Here is a 17,179-nt window from a genome sequence, read left to right on the forward strand (position 1 = left end):
AATGTTGAGCTTTAAGCCAACTTTTTCACTCTCCACTTTCACTTTCATCAAGAGGCTTTTTAGTTCCTCTTCACTTTCCTCAGTTAATGGTAATGTTGATTGAATTAAAACAATTGTACCATAGTAATGTTAGATGTTAATAATAGTGGAAACTGGGTGTGTGGAATAAATATGGGGACTCTTCATTGGTTTTGTAAATCTTAAACTATCCTAAATAAAAATCCTAAAAATAAAATTATTTATTTTTTTTAAGAGAGGGAGAAAAATACACATATAGGCATTTGTTTATCAAATGTCTGTGGAAGGGAAAAAATATGCCAGATTTATGTATATTGTTATATACACGTGTATACATATTGATTAATGCTAGAAGGAAATGAAGTGAAAATCAGCTTTTTATAGAAGCTGATAAATATTCTCCTCATGTAAAATCTGTTGGAAGCAAGCAAAGTGAGTTTGAGACAGTGGTGGTTCTGCAGCATAAAGAGAACTTATGCCTCAAGTTGGTCTGTTTTCAAAATGAAAGTCGTTTTATCTTAACCGGGCATCTGGGGCCACAGTGGAGCACAGTATGTAAGAAGCCTCTAACTGAAAAATTGATGTGAGATCTTTCCATTGTACTACCAAATCATTTTTGTCCAGTCTTCCCTTAAAGAGGGTACGTCAAATGGATTAGTGAGAAATTCCATCTTGAGTGGCACTGTTAACTAGATATATTTTAAAAAGAAAGTTATTTTATAATTTTGTGGTGGCTATTACTTTTCTTTATCCTTCATTGCTCACTTGTTTGTATGTTTTATGCTTGTGCTGTCCTTTCATTATTTATTCTTTAGAAAAAAATCCTCATGATATTCCTAGAATTTCGTTCATCACTACCTAGGTTCTAAGAAGGTCTCACATTTGGCTCATCAGTTTTGGTTAGGACTTAAAAATAAGTCAGTTGTGCATAGAGATGTTCTTTCCTTGCTTCTTCTTGTCAGTAACCCTTGGTATTGTTCTATACATTTTATAGAATTAAATTTGAGCAGCTCAAAATTATATAATTAAGTACAATTAGCTTCTTGGTTCAGAGTTCACCCTGTCACAGTGACACCTGACAGCAGGCGTTTGCGCCGTGTAGCTTGTCAGCGTGCGGTGGCGCCCTGCTGGTTTTCTAATGCACCCGTGTGTATGAGTTAATGCCCCAAAGGCAGACAGGGAACACACACGTATGCGCCCTAGGAGTTCACTGAATTGATTTTGTGCTCCAGTTCTCTCTCTCTCTCTCCCTCTTAGTTTGGAAATACATTGATAGTAATTGAGAATTATAGTGTCTTCTCATATCTGTATTTGCCATTGTGTTTTGCCCTCTTTGAATTATCTTCATATTCTTTGCCCATTTTTCAAAGTGTTGTTACTCATGCTTTTCTCAGAGCTTTTTTTTAAACATTAGAACTATTATTACTGATATTCTTATATTTAAATCTTTAATCTGATGGAAGTTATCTAATGTAAGAACTGAGATGGGAATCTTAGAGGAGGAGTCCTTAGGCAGATTGAGGCCTGGTCCTGAGATCTGATTGCCACTTATCTAGGAATCCTGGAAAGTTGATCTGCAGCTTACCTGGTCTTGCATTGATCACTCAGGAAAGTCCTAGAGCTCTTTTGAACAAGTTATTGCTTGGACCTGGTAAGCAGCAAGCACGTGGTCGTATGTCCAGGATGGGAGCATCCAGAAGGGCACAGAGACGCCCTGAGTACAGGAGGGCACGTGCCCTCCTGTTCACTTGGAGAATGGTGTAGCCATCTCCCTGTGTGTTCTCAGGGAATACGTTGCTGACCTGGGAAGCTTCCCCCTGGGAGCATGCTGCTCTGAATTCTGCTTTGTGTGGCACTGCCTTTTCAGACAAGTTTCAGCATCATCTGCCATTAAAGAAACAATATCCTTGGCTGTATTTGTTGGTGTTTTTCTGTCACACACATGACCATTTTGTGTTGGAGCTTGTTGAATTTCTTTTTAAAAAATCCTAAATGGCTGGTTTGTCTGCTTATACCATTTACTCAGTCAGGTATTCTAAGGGATCCCAGGTGGCGCAGTAGTAAAGAATCTGCCTGCCGTTGCAGGAGACACAAGAGACATGGATTTGGTCCCTGGGTTGGGAAGATCCCCTTGAGAAGGAAATAGCAACCCCCTCCAGTATTCTTGCCCAGAAAATTCCATGAACAGAGGAGCCTAATGGGATCACAAAGAGCTGGACATGACTGAGCATGCGTGCACAACCATTTGCTGAATAACATGCCTTTCCCTCTTGATCCCAGTTCTCCTTCTCCTAACTGCCCTGTTACTGCAGCACTCCTAGGTTTTCATTGGCTTGCTTTCTATCTCTTGTAATTAATGATAGGACAAGTCCCTGCCCTTACTGTTCTTTCTGAGCATTCCTGAACTTACTCTGTGCATGTTTGTTCTTTCAGATACACTCTGCCATAGAACCAATTCTGGGAGCACCTTTTCTTATAGAGCACTTATAAAAACATCTGTATTTGGTGGGTGATAAAGTACTGTGCCATAGAGGATTCTTTGGTCAGTGCTGCCTCCCTCTTTGTTTTAAATGAATTTAATAGGAGAAGGCAATGGTAAGCCACTCCAGTACTCTTGCCTAGAAAATCCCATGGATGGAGGGCTGCATTCCATGGGGTCGTACGAGTCGGTCACAACTGAGCGACTTCTCTTTCACTTTTCACTTTCACGCAATGGAGAAGGAAATGGCAACCCACTCCAGTGTTCTTGCCTGGAGAATCCCAGGTACGGCAGAGCCTGGTGGGCTGCTGTCTATGGGGTCCCATAGAGTCAGACATGACTGAAGTGACTTAGCAGCAGCAGCATTTAAAAAAAATTAACTAGATTGCACACACTTAATTAGTTTGTTAGCTATCCACCCAGGCATGTGGATAAACACATGTTATGGAGTCTGTTGTACAATATCACGAACGTCCATCCATAGTTCTTCAGGTGTTCTGTCAGATCTGATCCCTTGAATCTGTTTGTCACTTCCACTGTATAATCATAAGGGATTTGATTTAGGTCGTATCTGACTGGTCTGGTGGTTTTCCCTACTTTCTTCAATTTAAGTCTGAATTTGGCAATAAGAAGTTCATGATATGAGCCACAGTCAGCTCCTGGTCTTGTTTTTGCTGACTGAATAGAGCTTCTCCATCTTTGGCTGCAAAGAATATAATCAATCTGATTTCGGTGTTGACCATCTGGTGATGTTCATGTGTAGAGTTTTCTCTTGTGTTGTTGGAAGAGGGTGTTTGCTGTGACCAGTGCGTTCTCTTGGCAAAGCTCTATTAGCCTTTGCCATGCTTCATTCTGTACTCCAAGGCCAAATTTGCCTGTTACTCCAGGTGTTTCTTGACTTCCTGCTTTTGCCTTCCAGTCCCCTATAATGAAAAGGACATCTTTTTTGGGTGTTACTTCTAGAAGGTCTTGTAGGTCTTCATAGAACTGTTCAGTTTCAGCTTCTTCAGCATTACTAGTTGGGGCATAGACTTGGATTGCTGTGATATTGAATGGTTTGCCTTGGAAATGAACAGAGATCATTCTGTCATTTTTGAGATTGCATCCAAGTACTGCATTTTGGACTCTTTTGTTGACTGTGAAGAACTGAACATGGAACAACAGACTGGTTCCAGATTGGGAAAGGAGTACATCAAGGCTATATATTGTCACCATGCTTATTTAACTTATATGCAGAGTACATCATGCAGAATGCCAGGCTGGATGAAGCACAAGCTGGAATCAAGATTGCCAGGAGAAATATCAATAACCTCAGATATGCAGATGACACCACCCTTGTGTCAGAAAGTGAAGAAGAACTAGAGAGCCTCTTTATGAAAGTGAAAGAGGAGAGTGAAAAAGTTGGCTTAAAACTCAACATTCAGAAAACTAAGATCATGGCATCTGGTCCCATCACTTCATGGCAAATAGTGGGGAAACAGTGGAAACAGTGTCAGACATTATTTTTTTGGGCTCCAAAATCACTGCAGATGGTGACTGCAGGCATAGAATTAAAAGATGCTTGCTCCTTGGAAGAAAAGCTGTGACCAACCTAGACAGCATATTAAAAAGCAGAGACATCACTTTGTCAACAAAGGTCCATCTAGTCAGAGCTATGGTTTTTCCAGTAGTCATGTATGGAGGTGAGAGTTGGACTATAAAGAAAGCTGAGCACCAAAGAATTGATGCTTTTGAACTGTGATGTTGGAAAATACTCTTGAGAGTCCCTTGGACAGCAAGGAGATCAAACCAGTCAATCCTAAAGGAAATCAGTCCTGAATATTCATTGGAAGGACTGATGTTGAAGCTGGAACTCCAATACTTTGGCCACCTGATGTGTAGAACTGACTCCTTGGAAAAGACCCTAATCCTGGGAAAGACAGAAGGCAGAAGGAGAAGGGGTGACAGAAGAAGAGGTGGTTGGATGGCATCACCGACTCAATGGACATGAGTTTGAGTAAGCTCTGGGAGTTGGTGATGGACAGGGAAGCCTGGCGTGCTGCAGTCCATGGAGTTGCAAAGAGTCGAACATGACTGAGCGACTGAACTAAACTGAACAGATGGAGCCTACTGGGGCTTCCCACGTGGCTCGATGATAAAGAATTCACTTGCCGCTGCAGGATACTCCGGTTCAGTCCCTGGGTCGGGAAGATCCCTTGGAGAAGGAAATGGCAACCCATTCCAGTATTCTTGCCTGGATAATCCCATGGACAGAGAAGCCTGGTGGATTATAATCCATGGAGTTGCAGAGAGTAAGAATCAGCTGAGCATGCACACATGGAGTCCCGTCATCTTGATGTGCAAGCCAGTGTTTGCCTGTGCCTGCATATGAGTTTGGGTTTTATCTTACGGATTTCTCTTAGCAGCAGTGTATGGCAGCTGAGCTCGTCACAGTTCTCATTCCTGTCAGCTATTTCAGCAGCAAGTTTTGGAGATGCTTTCTGTCTTGCCAGTTCTGTTCAGCAATCCTAGGACTATAAAAACCTTTGTCTGTTAATTTAAGACTCTTTTTAGTGTCTGTAATTGCCTTATTCCAATATATAAAATAATTTCATTGTGTGTTACCTTAGAAGGGATCTTGGAGGACTTCTGATGTAGTAGTTTTTCAAGTTTTTTTTAAAGCATTGAATCTTTTTTTTTTTTTTTAAATTAAAGACATACTATGTAAATTCCCATATATCTAAAAAGAGGCTAAATAATAAAGTGCTTTGTTTAAGAAGGGAGTGAGTTGAGTGGAGCTGAAACCATCATGCTCTTTGGTGCCCTGTTGTGGTCCTTGAGGCACCTCAGAGAAACTCTCAGCTCATCTTATTCATCTTCCTCTTTCTGCTAATAAGGGACCTGAATCCTGCCGTAGTTATTTGCCTTGCTGGGTTGTAGCCTAGATAAGAGAGTGGCAGACTTTCAATTCAGTACTCTCCCAGTCAAGGACTTTTTATGTTATACTGTGCTGCTTCTAACGGAATAACTGTATTCTTAAAAGTTGTGATGACCTACATATGTATTTTGAAATCAGTATTACTTTCCTTGGCAGAGAAACCAATTAAATTGTCTCTCGGTTTTCATTCAAATCAAGGAAAAATTATAAGATTTTAGTGTTATTAACAATTTGTATGTTGAAAATTTATCAGATGTATAATAGCAAATTTATAATTAAAAATTAATATTATCTATACACTTATAGGTGATATTTGTTTACATTAGCATATTATTTTTATTTTATATTTTTAAAGTTTAAAAATCACAGCTGTTGCTCCTAGGCCTAGCGATAGTGGTGTTTATCTTGATAGAGAACGTTGTCATGTCAGATTGGCAGGGTACTAGTTCCAGAAGTGAATCAGCTTCCAGTGTGATTTAAAATGAGACAAATAATTTAAATTCTATATTATTACTTTTTTTTTTTTTAAGTAAAACAGGTTGGAGAGTTGCTTAAACACCATTTCTTCTACCTTTTTAGTGGGAATAACTCGACCTCTTAAGAATTACTCTAGCCGCTGCTACTGCTGCTAAGTCGCTTCAGTCGTGTCCGACTCTGTGCTGCCCCTTAGACGGCAGCCCACCAGGCTCCCCTGTTGCTGGGATTCTCCAGGCAAGAACACTGGAGTGGGTTGCCATTTTGAAAAGTGAAAGTGAAGTTGCTCAGTCATGTCCGACTCCTGGTGACCCCATTGACTGCAGCCTACCAGGCTCCTCTGTCCATAGGATTTTCCAGGCAACAGTACTGGAGTGGGGTGCCATTGCCTTCTCCAAGAATTACTCTAGGGATATATGTAAAACCATCTTTCAAAAAATCTTATTTCCTTTACTGAATAGTAGGAAATTAAATAAAAATCAGATAATTATGATAAAACAAATACTGGTTACAGGTTTAACTTTTAAATGTTACTGGAAAAAAGTCTGATTTCTAGTATATTGGAATATCCCATTTGGCACTGTCAGTGGGATAAAATGGATAGAAGACAAACTGAGAATACAGTTTGCTGCTGCTGCTGCTAAGTCACTTCAGTCGTGTCCGACTCTGTGCGATCCCATAGATGGCGGCCCACCAGGCTTCCCTGTCCCTGGGATTCTCTAGGCAAGAACACTGGAGTGGGTTGCCATTTCCTTCTCCAATGTGTGAAAGTGAAAAGTGAAAGTGAGGTCTCTCGGTTGTGTCCAACTCTTAGCAACCCCATGGACTGCAGCCTACCAGGCTCCTCCATCCATGGGATTTTTCAGGCAAGAGTACTGGAGTGGGGTGCCATTGCCTTCTCCAGAGAATACAGTTTAATCGTATATAATAGCAGGTCTCTGGGATTTTTATAAAAATGAAATTAAAATCACATGAAAGTATTATAGTAGTAAGCCTTAAAAAGACATTTATTTAATGAATATTTGTTATTTGCCTGTAAAAGAACATGTTTGTCCTTAGTAAGAAAAAGAACAGCAGTTTGCCCTAGCAGATTTTCATGTTGACATAGGTTTTAAAGTTATATTATTACTTTTTGGTCCTTATGTTGTGTTTATTTAGGTTTTAGCTTAGCTCTTGCTTCTAATCTTTGCCTCTGCGTCTTATCTACTTTGTCCTTCCACTTTGGTTTGTAAAGGCCTTGAGAGCAAGAGACCATATTGGGTATTTGCATCTTGGTTTGCGATACTGATCCAAGCCACAGTGGTTTGTTGTTGCTCAGTCGCTAAGTTGTGTCCCACTCTTTGTGACCTTAAGTGACTGTAAGCGACACAACTTAGTGACTGAACAGTGAACTGTATGGCATGCCAGGCTCCTGTGTCCTCCACTACCTCCTGGAGTTTGCTCAGGTTCGTGTCCATTCAGTTGGTGATGCTATCTAACCCATCTTATCCACGCCACCCCCTTTTCCTTTTGCCTTCAATCTTTCCAGCTTCAGGGGCTTTTCCAGTGAGTTGGCTCTCCATATCAAGTGGCCAAAGTATTGGAGCTTCAGCTTCACCAGCAGTCCTTCCAATGAGTATTCAGGGTTGATTTCCTTTAGGATTGACTGGTTCTATCTCCTTGCAGTCTAAGTGACTCTCAAAAGTCTTTCCCAGCACCACAGTTTGAAAGCATCAGTTCGGCACTCAGCCTTCTTAGTGGTCCAAGACTCATATCCCTATATGACTCCTGGAAGAACCATAGCTTTGCCTATAGCAACCTCTTGTCGGCAAAGTGGTGTCTCTGCTTTTTAATATGCTGTCTAGGTTTGTCATAGCTTTCCTTCCAGGCAGCAGGCGTCTTTTAATTTCATGGCTGCAATCTCCGTGTGCAGTGATTTTGGAGCCCAAGAAAATAAAATGCTACCAGTTTTCCCCTATCTGTTTGCCATGAAATGATGGGAATGGATGGCTTGATCTTAGATTTTTGCATGTTGAGTTTCAAGCCAGCTTTTTCACACTCTTCTTTCACCCTCATCAGGAGGCTCTTTAGTTCCTCTTTGCTTTCTGACATTAGAGTGGTATCATCTGCATATTTGAGATTGTTGATATTTCTCCTGGCAAGTCTTGATTCCAGCTTGTGATTCATCTAGCTTGTAATGCATCTTGATGTTCTTGGTTCACATACTGCTGAAGTTTAGCTTGAAGGATTTTGAGCATAACCTTGCTAGCCTGTGCAATGACTGCAATTGTATGGTAGTTTGAATGTTCTTTGGCATTTCCCTTCCTTGGAATTGGAATGAAAACTGATCTTTTCCAGTCCTGTGGTCACAGCTGGTTTTTCCAAATTTGGTGACCAATTTGAGCATAGCACTTTAACAGCAGAACCCTGTGGACAGTGTGAGAGAGCCACAGTGGAGCCTGGTACAGAGGAACAGCAGTGAGCAATACTACTAGTAATGTCTATATTTAAAATTTTGATGTTTGGGTAGTCTTTTTGGGGGAGGGGTTTGATTTTTAAAAGATAATTCATTTTGATTTTTAAGATTTTGATTATGGAATTTTTTGAAACCCACTTAAACTTTGCACTGGCCTTACCCTGTCCTGGCTTGTGGGTCCCAGTACATTGTAGAGGGTTTTGTTTATTGCAGGCTTTCGGTACATGTTTTGTTGAATATATTGTTCTATTCTGCTTGTAAACTATGGCCAGGTTTTACTTTTCTTCAGATGTCTTACAGTCCTGTAGAAAAGTCAGATTCAAAAGTTTAAAAAGTCACTTTCCCTATGGCAGGGGAGAATACTATAAAAGTATTTAGAGAAAAGGAAGATCCGTGTTACTGATCTGAGGAGTGTCTTTCTCTTGTGCCATGAATATAGAGTATTGAGAAGTTGAGAACTGGAATTCAGTGGAGAAATTTAATAGAAAAGTTTTAAAAAAATTAAATTGGGTAAGTCATGTATTGGTTAGCTCCACCAATTATTCAGACTGTTGCTTACACCCAGCATCGTGTACCTGCTTCTGTTCACATTTAACCAATTGTACTTTAATGGAGTCCAAGAACAACCTCTCAAAAAAAATCACTTAATAAACTATATGCAGTAGGTATGTTGTGGATCTTGGCTTAAGACTGGTGTCTATCTTCTTTCTTCTGCAAATGTGTATTTGTGATTGTTATGGTTGTGTTTTAATATTGGCGATAGCATTTTCGTAAGCAACTAAGCTTTCTTTGTTGAAAGGTTATATTAAGCAGAATTTATTTTTGTGAAACTTTTAAATTTTTTGTTGTTGAAAATATTCAGCAGTATTGTTGGTAGTCTTCTAAATGTATGGTCCAGACAAATCAATTTTGGAATTTTTCATAAGTTGAATGGCTAAAGTGAGCTGAAGATAATAGCCTTTTTTCCTCCAGTGAGCTACCATTGAATTTGTATCACTAAATTTCAGTGGCCAAGAAAAAATGAATTATTCTAAGGATTTAATTCTTTCCAAATATCTTGTTATACTTTATCTTTTCATTTGCATGTGTGTGTACCTATAAGAGAAAAATATCAGAATCATAGAGATTTGAATGGATGATAGTAGAGCCACACGTGCTCAGTTTTTGTTTTCCTGTAGAAGTAATTGGGTCTTAGTGCTATATACTGAAGAAATTGACTATGCATGGCAGATTTGGCATTTTAAATGGAAAGTTGCACATAGTATATGAGCTTTAAATGGATGTATTGATAATATTCTATAAGGCTGTTTAAATTTTTATTTAAAAATTAGTTTCTTTAAGGGTGTTGACATTTGTAGGATTACTTAAGCGAATTTATAGGTGGTGCAGTGGTAAAGAATCTGCCTGTCAAAGCAGGAGGTGCAGGAGACAAAGGGTTCAATCCCTGGAACAGAAGGATCCCTGGAGTAGGAAATGGCAACCCACTCCAGTATTCTTGCCTGGAAAATCCCATGGAAAGAGGAACCTAATGGTCTACGGTCTATGGGGTCACAAAGAGTCAGACACGACTGAGTAACTAAGCACTCACAGAGTACTCCCATTTTTCTTTATTCACCTAATAGATGCTTAACAAGCTCTCAGTGTGAAGGAATATAAGAAAAGGTGATATCTGAGATTAATAAAATAATGTCCTGGGTTTCTTTTTTAGGACCTTAGTTTTTATTTGGCAGGTGATGAAAGTTTTGATGTAGAACTAGAGGTTGTGCGGGAATAATAGAAAAAGTGGTCAGAGAGAATGAGAGTTGATTTGATGAAGAAGAAGAGTTCTGTGGAGCTAAAGATAAATTTCAGTGACTAATTTGTCACTAAAGTCTTACAGCTGTTTATTTTGAGAGTTTGTGTAAGGGGTATATCTGTTTGAACATGCTTTTTCTCCAAAGAGGATGGACTTTAGCATAAGGTTAATATTTTAAATAATGAACATTCTTCAAACAGCACAGAAGCAATAGTAAAATACTGAAATATTTTCTGTACTTTTCTCATTTCTTCTGTGTAATTTTTTTTTTCTTTAACAGGAAATCAAACCTCAGAGCCATTATAACCATGGATATGGTGAACCCCTGGGACGGAAAACTCATATTGATGACTATAGCACATGGGACATAGTTAAGGCTACACAGTAAGTTTTTTGTTGGAGTTGTCTTTTTCTTTGACATCTGTTTTTAGGTCATCAACTGGGTGAGATCCAGTTGATAAGCCTTTCAAGTAGACTCTTCCAGGGAACCACCCTAAGTAATGACTCCTCTTTGGGAATGAGGCTTTGAAAGAACTCCTTTCCTGTTCTGCTCACTATGATACCAGTACCAGGAATATAACATTCTTTTCAAGGCTGCTGGGAGCAGAGGATGGGACTGTGGTATTTTTAAAAGATTTTTGTTTATTTATTATTTCTAGCCTTGGCAGGTCTTTGTTGCTGGGTGAGGGCTTTCTCTAGTTGCGACAGTGGGGGGTCCTCTCTGGCTGTGACAGTGGGGGGGTCCTCTCTGGCTGTGGCAGGTGGGGGTTCCTCTCTGGTTGCGACAGTAGGGGGTCCTCTCTAGCTGTGGCAGGTGGGGGGTTCTCTCTGGTTGCAATAGTGGGGGGTCCTCTGTAGCTGTAACAGGTTGGGGGTCCTCTCTGGCTGTGACAGTGGGGGGTCCTCTCTGGCTGTGAAGTGGGGGGTCCTCTCTGGTTGCGACAGTAGGGGGTCCTCTCTAGCTGTGGCAGGTGGGGGGTTCTCCCTAGCTGTGACAGGTGGGGGGTCCTCTCTAGCTGTGGCAGGTGGGGGGTCCTCTCTGGCTGTGGCAGTGGGGGGTCCTCTCTGGCTGGGGTGCTCCGGCTTCTCATCACAGTGGCTCCTCCTGTTGTGGCGCGTGTGCTCTAGAGCCTGCATGAAGCCTTCAGTAGTCGTGGGCCATGGGCGTCGTTGCCCTGTAGCACGTGGAATCTTCCCAGACCAGGGACTGAACCCGTGTCCCCTGCATTGGCAGGCCGTTTCTTACCATTGGACCACTGGGGAAATGTGGGAGTGTGGTATTTTAAAATACCACAAAATCCTCTGTTCTTCCTGAAAGTCTTCCTGTTTTTCTTGACCAAAGATACCTTCAGTAGCTGAAAGTCTTGTTAACTTTTTTCCCCCTAGATTCTGAAAAATCTGATGATGTTTAGTTGCTGAGTCGTTTTGGTAGCCCACCAGGCTCCTCTGTCCACAGGATTTTTCAGGCAAAAATACTGAAGTGGGTTGCCATCTCCTTCTCCAGGGGATCTTCCCGACCCAGGGATTGAGCCTGCATCCTCTGCATTGCAGGGGCATTCTTTACCAGTGAGAGGAACTTTACGGAAAAGCCCAACAACGTTGATACTGCCGGTTGTTTCATCCTTTCACGGAGGCACCCTTTCTGAAGTTCTTAGTCCACTGGCACCCTGCTTTACGCTGCGCACACAGTCAGAACCAAAGCACACCCCGCCAGCTCTCTTCACCAAGCCAATTGTACTGCTCTACGTGAATTCTTCCTTTTCAAACCTTGCTTCTATTAATATATCCTTTCTCTCCTTTGTCATTAATCTCACTCTCTAATGCATGATTTCCATCAGCAAATATACTCCAGCATCTTTCATCTTAAGAAAAAAAAACACCTTTCTTTATTCCTCAAATACCCTCTAACTATGTGTGTGGTCTATGATTTCTACCTTTTAAAACATTTATTTAAAGTTTGTAATGTTTTAATTCCCCAGGTAAATACAGAGAAGAATATAACTGTCAGATGAAGCAGATGCTAACATTTTGCTGTAATTGGTGCAGGTTGCTCAGCATCCTTTTTCCCTTATCTCCCCAAGGAAACTTCTCTTGAAATTACTATGAATCATCCTCATGAACATTCCTCTGTGCGTGTGTGTGTGTGTTTTCAGTTGCTCAGTCATAGTTTACTTAACTGAGCACGTGTAATAAACAGTTTTCCGAAAAAGAACAGAGAACTGAAGGTGCTGCTGTCATCTCTTGTGAATTGTGGAACTCCTGGTCTTTGCTTAGGTTGACTGACTTTGTGCGTGCATGCGTGTGTGTGTGTGTGTGTGTGTGTGTACATACGCAGTACGGAGCCAGTGTAGGTATGCATTAAAGCAGTGAAGACTGCTAAATGTTAGTGAAGTGTACTTTCTTCCTCTGTTAACTGTGATACGCATGTAGCTTCACCATTTGCTGCGAATGGTCCATTATTGTGTCGCCTTTCCCCCAGCCTCACCCTGGGGTATGCCTTGACCATTTTGGAGGCCATTCTGATTAATATGGTCGAAGCTCATTTAAAGTTGTTTTTGTGTCGCGTATTTCCAAGGATCCAGTATTTTGTTTTGGATAAAGTTGATGGTTTTTGAGCCTCCATGATGGATTCTTGGTGATTTGTTGTATTATTCTTTGCATTTTTGCTTATGCATAAAAATTTCCATGTTCTAGCATTTTGAGAAATGTATATGCAGCCACACAGTGACCTACACAGAAAGAGAGGAAAAGGTTAAGCTCTGTGCACACATCTTTCTTCTTTATTAAATTAACTTCTTTTCTTGAGCTCTTCAGTAAACTTTCTCTTATGTCTCATTGACTTAAACTCACAAGACCCTTCCTCACCCACCCTACTTCCCACCTCCACACTTCCTTTTTTACTTGCCTTTAGGAATACCAAAGCTAAATTTCTAAATAAAGTATCTTAAAGTTGTAAGACATCCTTTTCTTTTTTTGATGTTGTTCTAAATCAATGATAAACTCTGTTATTGCTTCTTTATGACAATACTTGAACATAATTGTATGTGTTCTTAACAAGCTGCCTTGTGTTTTGTGGACTAGTGGTGATACTAGTGAAAACAAACAACTGATAGGTATTTTTATTTATAGTACCCTGCTCTCTCCTACTGGATGAGTTACTGCATTAGAGAAGAGAAATTTAAAATTATAAAATGCGTTAGTAAAAGCTGTTGGAATATTGATATTTCTAAAGTAACACTTTATATTGAGAAAGCCTTTTTAGTTTCCAGGTATCAAAATGGAGCATCAGTTTCTTCTAGAAATGTTATTTTCAGCTTTAAATCTCTTGTCACATAGTAGTAACAATCATGTTTTCCTTCTTTTTAAGATATGGAATATATGAACGCTGCCGAGAATTGGTGGAAGCAGGTTATGATGTAAGGCAACCAGACAAAGAAAATGTTACACTCCTTCATTGGGCTGCCATCAATAACAGAATAGATTTAGTCAAGTAAGTATTCTTTATTTTTAAGTAATTAGTTGTTACTACAAAATTATTGAGAATAATTATAAAATATATAATTTCTAAAATTCATAGCTTTTAAAATGTAATTTCTGTATACTTTTTTTTTTCCAAGAAAAAATTGTTTTTAATGTATGTTGAGTGTTTATGTGATGGATATTTTGCTTAGTGCTTTTCCATGTATATTTTAAATCTTAATTCTTGAAATAACCTATGTGAAAAATAACAATTTTTACTACTGTCCTAATGATTTGGAAACTGATGCATAAAGAGGTTAAATATACTACCAAGTGACATTTGGCTGTTAAAGGTTGGCATCTGAACTTTTAACTCAGGCAGTCTAACCTGTAGCTCACATTCTAAATATGAATTCTATGGCAAGAGGGAAAGGGAAAACAGGAGTTACAAAGATAGTAAGTAATAACCAAACTTCATATCAGCATAAATGAAGAATACCTTATATACTCAGTATACATTATTTTATTACTTTATTTTTCTGCTTATTCAGTAATAAAAGTTAGATAAGCAGGAGTCAGAATGATAACAAAGTCTTAGTAAATCTGGCTTAATAGTCTCTGGCAATTTGGGCCTAAAATCTTTAGATAGAGACATGAATCTGAAATGAACTACTTGCAGATGTGCCTTTGAAGTACAACATGCAGACTCTAGAGATAAATATGATGTTAATATCAAGTAAAAGAATTTGCCCTTAGAGTACTAAAAAAAGATTAAGCAAGTAATAATTACAGCATTGAACTCTGTGAATCACTTTCTTCTGGAGAGCATGTTTCCATCTTATTTGCTCTTTTCCCCCTTCTTAAACCTCTAACTTTTCCTCTGCCTGCATGGGGTCTCTTGATGTCTAAATTCTGTTATTGATTGTCAGAAAATGTTTTTATTTCATCTTCATTTGTGAAGGATATTTTCAGATGGCATAGAAATTTAGATTGGCCATTTTGTTTTATTTTTGTTGTTGACTTATTGAGAGTATCATTCCACTGTTTTCTGGCTTCTGTTACTACTGATAAATCAGTCTAAGTATTATACTTTTAAAGGCTTTGCTTTTTTTTTTCTTTCTTTTTTTCTGACTGCTTGTAAGTTTTTTTCTTTCTGGTTTTCTGCAATTTCATGATGACATTTCTAAGTGTGCATTTCTTTTATTTACTCTGAGATGGCAAGAAAGTCTTGATTCTGTGGATTGATGTCTTCATCAGTTCTGGAAAATCTCAGCCATTATTTCTTCAAATAGGGCTTCCCAGGTGGCACTAGTGGTAAAGAACCCACTTGCAAGTGCAAGAGGCACAAGAGACACGGGTTCAATCCCTGGGTCGGGAAGATCCTCTGGAGGAGGAAATGGCAACCCACTCCAGTATTCTTGCCTGGAGAATTCCATGGACAGAGAAGCCTGGTGGGCTGCAGTCCATATGGTTGTGAGGAGTTGGGACATGACTGATGTGACTTAGCATGTACGCATTTCTTCAGATACTGCTTCTGCCCCGTTCTCTTTTTGGCTCTTTCTGGAACGCCAATTAAATGTATGTCTGGCCTTTTCATCATATACAGTGTCTCTTACCCTGTCTTCTATGTGCACCATCCTTTTTTCTCTGCTTCGTTCTGAAAACTTCTGACTTACCTTCCAGTTCTTTTGTACCCTATGTGTTGTCTGCTGTTAGATCTATTCAGTGAGTTCCTAATTTTGATTTTTAGTTCTAGAATTTCAATTTTCTTTTAGCTTTATTATTTGATTGTTTTGTTGCTGAAATTTTCCATCTTGTCTTACATACTTAAATATATAGTTATTATATAATCTGTCTGAGAAGACAGCATTGGGAGCATGTGGGTCTGTATCTGTTGTATTATTCTTTTGTGTTCCTGTTTTATCTTTGAATGTATACTAGATATTATGTTTGAAAACTTAGTTGTTGAATAGTTTGAGGCCTAAGGTGAGAAGATACCATTTGTTTTTATTAAGCCCAATTTTAAGGCTTTAGCTTTTCTGGAGCACTCAGGTGGCTGACTATGCTAGAGAAAGGTTTAATTCTGGTTCTTAACTGCTCCTACAGTTAAGCTTTTGGGGTCCCAGCCCTTCTTTTGCTTTGTCTGCTGAGGTTGCCTCTGGGCCAACTCTCCTGCTTCAGCAAATTGTCTCTAGGGCAGTTTTAACCTTCTCCTGAATCTTAATCTCCTGATGAAGGTGAATGCTCTTAATCTTCTTAAGTTTTATTTTTAGGAAATATTTCTTGTATTTTGTTGAGCTTTTTAAAGTTTTCTTTAATTGAGTTGGTTCAAATTACCTAGCCTTCTGTAGGCTCTGTATTTCTTTTTAATTACTGTTTTTGATCACAATCAGTTCAGTTTAGTCACTCAGTCGTGTCCGACTCTTTGCAACCCCATGAACTGCAGCACGCCAGGCCTCCCTGTCCATCACCAACTCCCGGAGTCCACCCAAACCCATGTCCATTGAGTCAGTGATGCCATCCAACCATCTCATCCTCTGTCGCCCCCTTCTCCTCCTGCCCTCAATCTTTCCCAGCATCAGGGTCTTTTCAAATGAGTCAGCTCTTTGCATGAGGTGGCCAAAGTATTAGAGTTTTAGCTTCAACATCAGTCCTTCCAGTAAACACCCAAGAATGATCTCCTTTAGGATGGACTGGTTGGATCTCCTTGCAGTCCAAGGGACTCTCAAGAGTCTTCTCCAACACCACAATTCAGAAGCATCAATTCTTCAGCGCTCAGCTTTCTTTATAGTCTAACTCTCACATCCATACATGGCTACTGGAAAAACCATAGCCTTGACTAGACGGACCTTTGTTGGCAAAGTATTATCTCTGCTTTTTAATACGTTGTCTAGGTTGGTCGTAACTTTCTTTCCAAGGAGTAAGCGTGTTTTAATTTCATGGCTGCATCACCATCTGCAGGGATTTTGGAGCCCAGAAAAATAAAGTCAGCCACTGTTTCCACTGTTTCCCCATCTTATTTGCCAAGAAGTGATGGGACCGGATGCCATGATCTTAGTTAAGCAATTAAAAAAATTAAATAGTACTTAAAGTCTTACAAGGAAAACAGCAGCCCCTCCCTACCCTTCAGTTCTATACCCCCGAGGTAACTATTTTCAATACTTCAGATGTTTCTTTCATTATTGTATTTTATATTTTTATGTTGTTACTTTTATGTAGAAAGTTATCTTCTTTACACAAATGATAGCAAATGCTTTTCAGCTTTCTTCATTTAATTTTTGTTTCTTGAAGATTTTTCATATCAGTACAACTAGAGCTACATCATTCTTTTTAAAAAGCTGCATAATATTCAATTGTATGGACTTTATTTAATGGTTTACCTATTGGTGAACATTTAGATTGATTTTAGTGTTTTTACTATTTCATACAGTGTTGTGATTAATACCCTCTTCACATAGCATTTTCTTATGTTTGTGTATATCTGTAGAATTCTTATGAGAAGGAAACTTGGGAGGATGAATTTTATTAAATATTGCCAAATTTTGTGCTGTTTCTTGGCTTATCAGTTATTTTATTTTGACT

The 17,179-nt window shown here is 39.4% G+C and overlaps 1 protein-coding gene across 5 annotated transcripts in view; it reads left to right on the plus strand.

The window, feature by feature from the left end:
* The window catches only part of ZDHHC17 (zDHHC palmitoyltransferase 17), a 99,911-nt gene that overhangs the window by 15,622 nt on the left and 67,110 nt on the right, over window positions 1–17,179 (plus strand). For all 5 annotated transcript variants that reach the window (XM_086398800.1, XM_086398801.1, XM_086398803.1 and 2 more), the window contains exons 2-3: window positions 10,419–10,522; window positions 13,506–13,628. In XM_086398800.1, the coding sequence (XP_086254926.1) occupies window positions 10,419–10,522; window positions 13,506–13,628 (227 nt within the window). The remainder of the gene's footprint in view (window positions 1–10,418; window positions 10,523–13,505; window positions 13,629–17,179) is intronic.

The sequence above is a fragment of the Bos grunniens genome, chromosome 5 (genome assembly GCF_055505025.1).
Source record: "Bos grunniens cultivar Pamir isolate PY7600 chromosome 5, Bosgru_T2T1.0, whole genome shotgun sequence".
NCBI lineage: Eukaryota > Metazoa > Chordata > Mammalia > Artiodactyla > Bovidae > Bos > Bos grunniens.